At 36.9% G+C, this 12986-nt stretch overlaps 1 protein-coding gene across 5 annotated transcripts in view; it reads left to right on the top strand.

The window, feature by feature from the left end:
- LOC150100549 (uncharacterized) overlaps positions 1 to 12986 on the top strand; it is an 844187-nt gene that overhangs the window by 59980 nt on the left and 771221 nt on the right. For all 5 annotated transcript variants that reach the window (XR_016549159.1, XM_090401348.1, XM_090401347.1 and 2 more), the window contains exon 2: positions 3255 to 3436. Coding sequence is in view for 4 of the 5 variants with exons in the window: in XM_090401348.1 (XP_090257474.1) it covers positions 3255 to 3436 (182 nt within the window). In the remaining variant the exon portion in view is untranslated. The remainder of the gene's footprint in view (positions 1 to 3254; positions 3437 to 12986) is intronic.

Raw genomic sequence — 12986 nt, 5'->3', positions numbered from 1 at the left:
AATAATCTGGAGAGAGAGCACAAGATAAATAACCATAGAATCAGTTACACAAGGAGTATAAAGAGTGTGCCAAGAGGATTACTCCATTGTTATGAACTGCAAAACTACAGTATGAGTAGAAATTAGCAAATCAGGCCAAGGAAAACCTTAGACAGTTTTCAGATATGTGGCAAGTAGAAGGAAGAATGATTATGCTAAGGTGATGTTAATGGATGAAAATGGTAAGTGCTGCTGAATATATAGTTGAGGTATTCAGTGAACAATTTGTAAGAGTGTTTCATCCTCATCAGGGTGAAATCATGAGCAGCTCAAGTGTAGAGGAAATCAAAGAGGATGACTTAATTGGGAATAAGCAGTAGATATATGAGGAAATAAATAAGTTTGACATCAATAAGGCAGTTGTGTCTTAACTGAATGTCCAGGGTGTTGGGCAGTAGCTTTGACATGCCTCTTTAATAAGAATGTTACAGCAGTGCAGGTCCCAGGAGAGTGGAAAGAAGGTAAATTTGTTCCACCGCATAAAAGTAGTGATAAAATTATAGGCCATATCTGGAGTTGTGGCTAAGGTACTGGAGAGATTAGTGAAAACTAGGATATAGAAATGGGTTGATAACAGCAATATTCTCTGATTGTCAGCATGGGTTTGTTAAAGGAAGATCATGTTTTACCAACTTATTTATGTACTTTAACAAAGGTGACAAATGTGTTGGACAAGTGAGATGCATATACAGGGGTATACGTAGATTGCAAAATCTTTTGATTGACTGCCACATGACAAGCTGTTAAATACATTGAAATGAATTGGATAACTGACTAACGAGTTGGATCGGGAAATGGCTGTCAGATAGATATCAGAAAATTGTATGTGGGGGTATGGTATATTCTGAAAGAAGAAGGTCACTAGTGCTTTGTCACAGGGATCTGTATTGTGGTGTCATTGTTCAATTTGTATAGGGATATTCAGTTGTTTGCAGATGATGTGAAGCTTGGAAGAGTTATCAGTAATAGTGCATGTGGCAGCCCTGCAAGGGAATTTGAATAAATTAGACAGATGGGCAAATGAATGGGGGATGTCGGTTTAATACAGCAAAATGTAAAGTATTGAAGTTTGGGATCCAACGATAGGAGGATGCATACTCGATTAGAGGAGCTATACTGGAGGAAGTAGGGGAGACAAGAGATCTGGGAGTGATGATTGATAAAAACCTGAAATTCAGTGGACATATTGCAAAGGTGGTGAAGGTAACACAGATGATTGCTGCAATAGTTTAATGCAGCAAATTGTAAAGTCTTGAAGTTTGGGATCCATCAATAGAAGGATGCATACTCGATTAGAGGAGCTATACTGGAGGAAGTAGGGGGAGACAAGAGATCTGGGTGTGATGATTGATAAAAACCTGAAATTCAGGGGACATATTGCAAAGGTGGTGAAGGTAACACAGAGGATTGCTGCAATAATTAGAAGGACGCTGACCTGCAGAGATAAAAGAGTTATCGTTCCATTGTATAAGACCCTAATCAGACAACACTTAGACTATTGTTCTCAAATTTGGTCCCCAGGATTTGAAGGAGATAAATTAACCGTGGAAAGGGTACAGAGGCAGATAACAAAGATGGTTTCAAGACTGTACAATGTCAGTTACGAGAATCGACTGAGGGAATGTGGACTGCAGAGATTGGTGGATAGAAGGAGAGGTGATATGATCGAGACTTTTAAACTGTTGAGAGGTGGCTACAGGGTTGACACTGGGGAGTTCTTTCACTTGGTTGAACAGCGGGAAGGAGTGATGACAAGGGCCATCTCTGGAAGTTATGAAAGGAAACTGTGAGCAAGAGGGTGAGGAGTGGTTTCTTTGCATGGAGGGTGGTTGAACCGTGGAATGCATAGTCTGATAGAGTGGTGAGAGCAAAAACGGTCAATGAGTTTAAGGAGTGTATGATAGACTTTTGTGTTTCCTAGGAAGGACCTCCCATGATGAGTCTTTTGACTCCATTGAGGCCTAAATAATAATAATAATAATTATGGAAGAAATTTTTCATAGAATGGGAGAGTGAAGGAGATCGTCGTTGGAAACTATATAAGAAGGGTATGTGCAAAGGAGTGAGAAACAAGTTCTTTGCATGGAGAGTTGTAGGTATGGAATGGAGTCCTAAGACTTACTGTGGGTGGGAGACTCAAGCTGTCAGTCCAGTATTTATCATACCTCTCCTAGAAACTACTAACAGACAAAGCACTCACAGTTGACTTTTATTATTATTATTCAGGCCTCCCAGGAGTCAAAAGACTCATCGATGGAGGTCCTTCCTAAGACATAAAGTCTGTCAAGACTCATCGAGGGGAGGTCCCCCCCCTGAGAAACACAAAGTCTATCATACCACTCTTTAAACTCGCTGACCGTTCTCGCTCCCACCACTCCATCAGGCAATGCATTCCACGGCTCAACCACCCTCCACACAAAGAAACCACTCCTTACCCTCTTGCTCACAGTTTCCTTTTGTAACTTTCAGGGATGGCCTCTTGTCATCACTCCTTCCTGCTGTTCAACCAAGCGAAAGAACTCCCCAGTGTCAACCCTGTTGACTTAGGTAGCCCATTTCTTCATTCACTACTCTCAAAGTAAAAAATGTAGTCCTCACGTCTTTGCTAACTACCCTCTTACTGAATTTCCAGGGATTGAGCCCTTTATCTTCTCCATCTAGCCAAGCTCTGAAATATTTCCTTTGTATTAATCCTATAGAAACTCTTGAAGTAACTTAAATGTTTCTATCATATCGCCCTCTTTTTTACCTATCTGCCAACTTTGCAACCCACAAACCCTACGAGGTTGGTTATGAGGATAGACTGAAAACATGCAAACAGAATTAAGCAGATAAGGAGAGAAGGGAATATGATTGATATGACTGAGAAAGGTAAGCTGTTGGAAGGTTATTATCAGATTGACACTGGGGGATTTTTCATATGGTAGAACAAGGACAAGGTACTTTTACTGGAAGTAGTGAGTGAGTAAGATGCTAAAATGTAATTTTTTTTTGTTTTTCATGAAGAGCAACAGGAGCATAGAATACACTGCCTGAGAGAATGATAGACGTGCTAACAGTAGATAAGTTTAACGAGCTGTATGATAGAGTTTGTGTAGTTTATTGTTGGCTTTCCACAATGGGGCCTATGACTGAATGGCAGCTAAGAACATAATAATAATATATACTTCTCTTAATTTTAATAATATTTATTCATGCCTTGTCTTATTTTCTAGATAAGATTTATCTTCTGAAGTGGATCTTTACATATTTATATTTACGAGTTTATGGATTTCTTAAAAAACGCCGATTTGATCTTTATGATACAGAATCAAAAGTTCCATATAATGTCTCATTTCTTCCTCATCCTGAAGAAAAGAAATATGAATTACCCCATGGAGAAGCTCATATGCAGAATGTGAGTATGAAGCCCGTTTTAAATAACAGAATATATTAATAGATATTAATGTTTCCCACTTCCTTTTATATTTCAAAAAAAAAAAAAAGTTTTAATTCTTGCAGATATTTTAAACATTTTTAAACTGCGAGTATGATTCTTATTGTTATATGGACTATATAGGATTAAGAGAGACTCATTTTCTGAGGTTTTCTCTAGCTTCTTCTTCTCCCGTAGTCCTAAATGAACCGTTGGGTCATTCATGGCTGGTAGGTGATACTCTTTGCTAGCCTCCTCCAGTCGTCTCGGTCTCTTGTTCTTGATGTCAGTTGAGAAAGGGAGAAATTTGTCCATTTTTTGATGTTATCAGTCCATTTTAATCGAGGTCGGCCCCTAACCCTTGATCCCGGAATGATTCCTTCTAGTGCTTGCTTTGGAATGCCATTAGCCCTCTCCACATGTCCGAACCATTTCATCTGTCTTCTTCAAATGACTGTCAGAATATTTTCCATTTTTCTCCATTTTTGAATCAGTCAGTTTTTGGACATTTTCATTGGTTTCGTGAGCAGTATAGGGAATTCTCAAAAGTCTTCTGTAAGTTTTCATTTTGAAAGACAGGAGTCTCCTCTCATCTTCCTTCAATAAAGTCCAGGCCTCACAACTATACAAGAGGACAGAATTCACCAAGGTGTCAATTAGTCTTAGTCTGGTTGCGATTGCTATTCTGTTATCTCCTCACAATGGTTTTAATTTCTGTAGGGCCACGGTTGCCTTAGCAATTCGTTATTTAATGTTGGTTTTTGAACGACCATCTTGACTCAACGTGCTTCCTAGATATGTGAACTTCTTTACATTCTCAATTTGCTTATTGCCAATTTGTATCTTTAAGAATTCAATGTCTGATTTTGAAGTTATGATTGTTTTTGTTTTTTTGTAGGTTTATGTATAATTCATATTTTTTTAATGTTCCGAAAACACAGCTGGTTATCTCTTGTAATTCTTCTTCACTTTCTGCTAGAAGATCGATATTGTCAGCAAAATGTAAGTTATTTATTCTTAGTCCGCCAACTACTATTCCAGTGTCATATTCAAAAAGAACTTCATCTATGACATATTCCAGAAAACAATTAAAAAGAAGAGGGAACAAGATGCATCCCTGTCTTACCCCCCCCCATTCTGCCCAGAAGGGTTCACTGCTGTAATTTTTAATTTCAATTCTCATATCAGATGAGGAATAAAGAGATTTAATAATCCTAATGATTTTGTTGTCAATACCATAATGTTCTAAAATTTTCCATAATTTCCATAATAGGTTTTTTATCCTCGTGCCATATTGAGTCAAAAGCTTTTTGAAGGTCTAAAAAGTTGTGACAGATTATTTTGTTATGTTCTATGTATTTTTCGCCTAGTATGTGTATTGTAAAAATATGGTCAATTGTACTTCTGGACTTCCGGAAACCTGCTTGTTCATCTGATAGTCTGCTTTCTATTTTCTTTTCGATTCTTGACAATAGTATTTTTAACAGGATTTTGCTTGAATGACTAATAAAGCTTATTGTTCTATAGTTGCTACATTTATTGCTGTTTTCCTTTTTAGGAATAGGTTTGGCGGACAGAAGTCTGCCAATCAGAAGGCCAAGTCTCTGTGTTCAATACGTCTTGGAATAAATTTAGCAAGATGTCTATGATGATGTCACCTCCTTTGCGTATCAGTTCCACTGTGACACCATTACTTCCCGGTGATTTTCCTATTTTTGAGGAGCTATCTGCTGCAATAACTTCTTCTTTTAATATCGGGTAATCTCCTTCCTTCGAACCTCCTGGCCAAATTCCGTCCAGAATGTCATCAGTCAGTTGAGGATCTTTTTGAAAAAGTTTGCTTGTGTAACATTTCCATCTATCAATTATTTTCTGGTTATCCGTGATAGGAGTTCCATCTTCATCTTCTATGCTCCAATTAATTGCGGTAAAAGGTTTGGTTAACTTATTGATAATTTGAAAAGCACTTTTAGAATTATTTTTATTTAAGTCCTCTTCTATATTTTTGCATTCATCCAATATTCATAAGTTTCTAGCATATTTGATTTCTTTTTTAATAATCTTAGTAATATTTTTATACTGTTCTCTGTTATCACTGCTATTAATATGAGATTTCAAATATCTTCTTTCGTCGCATAGGTCCAAAATATTTTTGGTTATCCATGGTTTATTTATTTTCCTTTTGTATCCAAGGATTTCTTCACCTGTCTCAGTTATCTTTTGTGAGAAGTATTTGGTTTTAGATTTGATACTATTATATTGCGAGAACGGTCAGTGAGTTTAAAGAGTGGTATGATAGACTTTGTGTTTCTCAGGGGGGGACCTCCCCTCAGTCAGTCTTGACAGACTTTATGTCTTAGGAAGGACCTCCCTCGATGAGTCTTTTGACTCCTTGGAGGCCTGAATAATAATAATAATAATTTCTTGAAGCTTGTGTCAAAAATTTGTTTTAATTTGTATTTATATAGTGTATTTATTTGGGGATCTTTTAATTTTTCTATATTATATCTTTTATGAGTTGATTTTGTAGGTAATCTTTCCCTCATTTTCATATTCATAGTTGCGATGACTATGTTGTGGTCACTACCAATGTTGGCTCCAGGAAATGATCTGGTTCTTGTGAGGTTGATGGAGTTTTTAAATCTTGCACTTACAAGGATAAAGTCAATTTGGTTGTGTGTTTTACCATCAGGGGGAAGTCCATGCAAATAGTGTTAGTAATGGTAAGTTCATTTTGTGAGGCAAAATTGATCAATTCAAAACTTCTTTCGTTTGTCTCCCCCATAGCCATACGGTCCAACAAATGGGAGATAATCCTTGCTGATGTCTGTTCGAATTTTGGCATTCCAATCGCCCTGTACAATCAAAAGGTCTTTTCTATTTGCTCTGGTGATTGTTGCATTAAGTTGACCATAAAACTCCTCTACTTCTGAGTCCTCGTGATCTGTGGTTGGGGCATAGACTTGTATGATGGTGATATTGAGTGGTTTTCCTCTCAGGCAGACTAGAGCAATTCTGCTGTTGATAGGGTTGAATTCTATGACAGAATTTCGTGATGATTTGTGTATCAAAAACCCGACATCTTCTTTTCCGCTGCAGTCTACCAAACCTTAAATCAATCTGGTTATATACGCTCATCATATTCTTATACAATATATAAGTTGTGTTGCTTTATTGAAACAGTGATGGTAAATGTGAATTAAAAATTAAATAAGGGTACAAAGAGAAATAAATATATTGAAACAACGATTTGTGCCTCCGTAGTGCAATTGGAAGAACGACGGCATGTTGCGCCATTTGATTGGAAAAGGCCTAAGGTTCAATTCTTGTCATGACGGGAGGAATCTTTATATGGACTTTTTCAATTGAAGGTGAGTTAGCCGATCTCATACGGAGGTAGCAGGGTTTTTTCTTGAGGAAACTCGGGTTTTTCATCCTGCATATAGACAAATCGGCCCTTCAGAACATACGCAATTTACAGACAAAAAATACTAGCTGTGGTGGTGGTGGTGGGCAGTGGATGGCACTGATGCAAATGATTGGTAGTAGAGAATCGGTGTAGTGGTGGAGACGGAGAGTTGTATAGTGGGTGTCCTCCCGCGATGAGCCTTCGGACTCCTTGGAGGTGTCACGAATAATAATAATAATATATTGCACTCATCTACTATAGGAGGAGTGGTATGTAGTTTGTAGATATACGGAGTGAATTCATTGGACAACATGGAGAAATATAAAACTGATGGATTGTATTTGAATGTATTTGGAGTTAGTGTATGGAGACAGTGTTGTTCAGTGAGAGAATGGAAATGCAGAATTCTAGGAAACTACAGCCATTAGGGTTGGGAAGAATGCAGGTAAGAGTGCATGTAGGCAGCCTTCACATGAATGAATGTGAGAATACTAATGAACAAAAATGCTGAATATAGCTTCTCAGGGTTAGAAGTGAATATGACAGTGCAGAATAGTTGTGGCAGAAGGAGATATTGTTGTTTGTATATACATTAATGCCAGAGCATAAGGAATTAGAGTGAAGTTTAGGTATTGGTTAGTTCTACTTGGCAAAAGGTTATTGGCATTAGTGAGGCTTGGTTGACATGTTATTATTATTATTATTATTATTATCCAGTCCTCCATGGAGTAAAAAGACTCACATGGGAGGTTGGTTTTAGGAAATACAAAGTCTATCATACTCCTTGAACCCATTAACCATCCTCACTCCAACCACTCTCTCAAGCAATGCATTCCAAGGTTCAACCACCCTCCACGCAAAGAAACTACTCCTCACCCCCCTTGCGCACAGCCTCCTTTCGTAACTTCCAGGGATGGCCCCTTGTCACCGCTCCTTCCCGCCATTCCACCAAGTGAAAGAACTCTCCAATGTCTACCCTATAATTGCCTCTCAACAGTTTAAAAGTCTCGATCATATCACCTCTCCTCCTTCTATCCACCAAACTCTGCAGTCCACATTCCCTCAGTCGATCCTTATAACTCATATTGTACAGTCCTGAAACCATCTGTTATCTGCCTCTCTACCCTTTCCGCAGTCAATTTATCCCCTTCAAATCCTGGAGATCAAATCTGAGAACAACGGAATGATAACTCTTTTATCTGTGCAGGTCAGCATCCTTCTCAGTATTGCAGCAATCCTCTGAGTTACCCTCACCACCTTTGCAATATGCTCCCTGAATTTCAGTTTTCTATCAATCATCACCCCCAGATCTCTTGTCTTCCTTACCTCCTCCAGTACAGCTACTCCAATGAAGTATGCATTCTCCCATCGATGGATCCCAAACCTCAAGACTTTACATTTTGTTGCATCGAACTGACAGCCCCATTTATTTGCCCATCTGTCTAGTTTATTCAAATCCTCTTGCAGGGCTGCCACATCTGCACTATTACTGATAACCCTTCCCAACTTCACATCATCCGCAAACAGCTGAATATCCCCTTGCAATCCATTGACAATATCATTGATATAAAGATTGAACAATACAGGTCCCAGTACTGAGCCCAAGAAGGTTACAAGTGGAACCCCACTTGTAACCTTCTGCTTTCTTGATATTGCCCCATCATACAACTCTCTGATACCTATCAGTCAGCCAATCCTGAATCCATCTGACTAACCTGACATTTAAACTCATGTGCTGCAACCTAAATATCAGCTTATCATATGGCACCCTGTCAAAAGCCTTTGCAAAATTCAAAAAAAATGGCAGTATATACCTTTCCCTCATCAACCGCTCTTGTCACTTTATTATAAAAGACAATCATATTACTAAAGCAAGAGCGCCCCTTAACAAATCCATGTTGATTCTCACTCTCCTGGTCACTCTCCTGGCCTGCATCTTATATTCTTCGTGTATCTGTGCTCCACTCCTCTCCTTGTATATCTTCCATAATTTCTTTTTCAACTGCAGTTCCTGTTCAGCCAGACTTTTATTGAAAATCCAGTTCCATGAAGCTGTCAGTTCTTTAGCATATTCTCTCAAAACCCATGGTGAAATACCATCCAGTCCAACAGCTTTATTGGTATCCAGAGTACTCAGTACTTGGAACACACTCTCCTCTTGCACCTCTAAACCCTGATCCTGCCCTATCCCTCTAGTATTAAAACCTCCTCCAGGATGAAATACTCCAATAAAGTGCTTATTGAACAACTCCACTATGTCCTCTGCATCAGTCACTCTATTCCCATTTTTAACCCGCAATGTCATTCTTCCACAATCGTTTCTCCGCCTACTGGCCACATAGCTAAAACATTCCCTAGGATTTTCTTTGAATCTTAGTGCCAATCTCTTCTCATATTCCAGTTTTTCTTTCCTCACCATTCTGGTCACTCTCCTGACCTGGTCTTATATTCTTTGTGTATCTGTCCTCCACTCCTCTCCTTATATATCTTCATAATCTCTTTTTCAACTGCAGTTCCTGTTTGATATCTTTTGTCATCCACTTTACACCAATTGTCCATCGACGTATCCCAAACTTCAAGACTTTTCATTTAGCTGCATTAAACTGATATTACCATTCATTTGACCATCTTTCCAGTTTATTAACATTTTCTTGCAGGGCTACCACATCTTCACTATTACTAATAATCCTTCCCAGCTTCACATCACCTGCAAACAACTGAACATTCCCCTGCAATCTATTAACAACATCATTAATATAAAGGTTAAACAATACAGGTCCCAGTAATGAGCCCTGTTTGACCCCACTTGTAATCTTCTGCCTCACTGATACTGCTCCCCATACACAACTCTCAAATACCTATCAGATAGCCAATCTCTGAATCCAGTTCACTAATCTGACATCTAAACCCATTTGCTGAAACTTAAATATCAGTTTAACGTGTGGTTCAAATGCCTTTGTAAAATAAAATTAAAAAAAAAATGGCAGAATATGCCCTAATCAACCACTCTTATTACTTTATTATAAAAGGCAATCATATTACTAAAACAAGAGTGCACCTTAAGAAATACATGACTCTCACAGTGTGTCGGGACAAAATTACACGCGATAAAATTGCACAGCCCAAATTACACAAGGACGAAATTACACAAGGATGAAATTACATATAGATAAATATACACTAAGAAAAAATTACACAAATATTCCGTTAATTTTGTAATACTTTATAAGACCTACCTGTTGACTTTAATTTGATTAAAATATTATTGGTATTTTGTTGTCAAATTAAACACATGAACTTTCTTAATATTGCAAAAATTACTTTTATTTTAAAAAATAATAAAAAACAAACACTAAGTCATATAAGCTATACAACGTAAAAATTCCACTTGTCTATTAGATTCATAATTTTGTACAATATTTGAAATACGCTGTTTTAACGAAATGTACCTACGATGTCCTGGGTTTCGTTGACCAGTTAAATGCTGCAAATAGTTTGTATGCTGTAAAGATAATTCTTTAACAATGTTATCCAAAAATTTCCAAACAGTTGGATGGGGACACTGAAAGAGAGACCGAAGTCCATAGTGCCATCCTTCGATACAATTTGTAGTTCTAGCTATACAGTTGGCTGCAGAGTGTTTATGGTTCCAAGTAGAAATAGTGAATAGAGGTTGTCTATAAGTGGCTTTCTGAGCTGTCGACCTCGAATATATGTACGTTCGAAGTAAAGGAGAACTTGCTCGATTTGTTCATTATATTCGTCTAAATTAGTGAACAGATCAGCAACTTCTAAAAATGTTTCTAACACTTCTTCTGGTAAAAATGCAAGTGATTGTAACATTTTAATGTGTACTGCAAATGACTGATTGGATTCATATAGAGATTTTAGTCCACATTCATTTACTTTGCATATGATAGATTGTGATAAGTGGAAAAAGCAGCCACCAATTTCGATGTTTTCAAACACAGCACGGAAAGCATTTATTGCTGCTGTTTCAAAATCGGTCAAAATTTTTCGTGGTCAAGCTTGAGGAATTTTCTCCAGTAACATGTTCAGCATCTTCACATATATTTTTTCCTTTTTCCCTGGTAGAAGAGCCAGTAGACAAGGAAAAGCGATGCCTGAATCATATTGGCCATGGATACTGTATAACTGATAATATATTTCTGGAACCACTTTAAATGTACCATCTGCTAGCCAAAAATTATTAACTACAAGTTGATCTAGAAGAGTCTTGTGACTAATTAGTATTACACGTTCTGGATCTTCTGCTCCGAAATCATGAATAATCCATTTAGAGTATTTCTCTGGTATTTCAAAGTTTTTGTTATTTGGATTTGACAGAATGTTTTTGATTGTTTTAGCTTTGGATCTATTTAATCGCCTTGTCATGGAGCTCTTCTTCGGTAGGTACATTTTTAATCCGTCTGATACAGTCACTAAATTGTTAGCTATAATTGCACGAGCCGTTGCACCTGGATTCGACACTTTTCTTTTCATTCGATTTGCAAGTTGATGAGCTTCAGATTTAAAAGTCCTATTAACATGACAGTGTTCTGAAGACTCACGGATAATCTTGTTGTCTCTGGTATGGAGCAACGATCGACAATGTAAAGTTCTAAACTTTGCACAACCCCAATGAATAGTTCCGATAGCAGTTTTACAGTGACGAACAAACTCGAATCCTTTGTAAATTATAATTTGACCACCTTTATTACTAACGCCGTACTCAAAATCAGCCATGGGTAAATTAAAAATTAATTAAAAAAAATTAATCACGAAATTTATTAACTCTCACGTTATACACTAGTTGTATTACGAGTCACTAAACTAGAACTGAAGAATGTAAGACAAAAATTTACTTATATACCTTCACCCAAACAATTCTTAGAAATTCTTGAGCAGTTCGTGGTGATTAACAATTGTCGATTAGTGATTTATCCCTTGCTGGTTATGAATTTTGTACAATTTTTGGTAAATTTTATTTTATGTGTAATTTCTTATTTGTGTATTTTTTCCTTTTAATTTTTTTCTTAGTTTAATTTTTGTAATTTCAAAATTACTTGTGTAAATATTTTCCTATTTTTCCTTTTAATTTTTTTCGAAATTACGAAATAAAATTACATTTAATTTCTTATATGTGTAATTTTTTCTTTTTTGAAATTACGAAATAATTTTTTGTTTAATTTCTTATATGTGTAATTTTTTTTTTGTGTAATTTTAATGTAATTTTATCATGTAACCCTCTCACAGATAACATTACCCTCATTTGCCAAATGCTGTATATGATCCCTCACTAATTTCTCCAAAATCTTAACTAGTGATGAAATACAAACTGGTCTATAGTCTGACACTTCCAGTCTTCCTAAGCGATGGGAACATTGCTTTATTGACATCCAGAGTACTCAGCATTTGAAACACACTCTCTTCTTGCACTTCTAAACCTTAAATCTACCCTATCCCTTTAGTATTAAAACTACTTCTCCGGGATATCTTTGGAAACTTTAGAAACTTACTTTGGAAACTTATTATGTCGTAGTAGGCATCCTTCAAAGCAGATATGCAAAGTGACATTTGCCATGTTATTATTAAGGCAGATGTCACTTTGCATTATTGGGGTAATAAATAGTAATAAATATTTGCTTTATAAATTGGAGCAATTTGCTAGTCTGTCAGCTGAATGTGAATCATTCAGCTGACATTCTGCTAAGGGTATAGATGTTTGTGATTGTCTTGAAATTAGTGATGAATTTTCATTATGTGAAATTTCTACTCTGCTTATTGGAGATCTGAATTTTTGGATAGAGCAGCATTTATAAGCAGGTTAAGGGTTGTTATCAGTTTGACATGGAGATTTTTCATAGAATGAAAGAAGAGAGGAGTAGAACAAGAGGCCATTACTGTAAACTGTATAAAGAGGGTGTGAACAGAGGAGTGAGGTGAAGGATCTTTGCATAGAGAATGTTTGGTGAGTGAGATGCATTGCCTGAGTGTGTTGTGAATGTAGTCACATTGAATCATTTTAAGGCATGGTTGGATGAGCATTGTGTGCATTGGTGTGTATCTCCCACGATGAGTCTCTGATTCTATGGAGGTCGATGTTAATAATAATAATAATAA

The sequence above is a fragment of the Typopeltis vanoorti genome, chromosome 12, assembly GCF_054136105.1.
Source record: "Typopeltis vanoorti isolate ZY-2024b chromosome 12, IOZ_Tvanoo_1.0, whole genome shotgun sequence".
Taxonomy (NCBI): domain Eukaryota; kingdom Metazoa; phylum Arthropoda; class Arachnida; order Uropygi; family Thelyphonidae; genus Typopeltis; species Typopeltis vanoorti.
The sequence above is the reverse complement of the archived record's forward strand: the minus strand, read 5'-3'. Positions and strand labels throughout refer to the sequence as shown.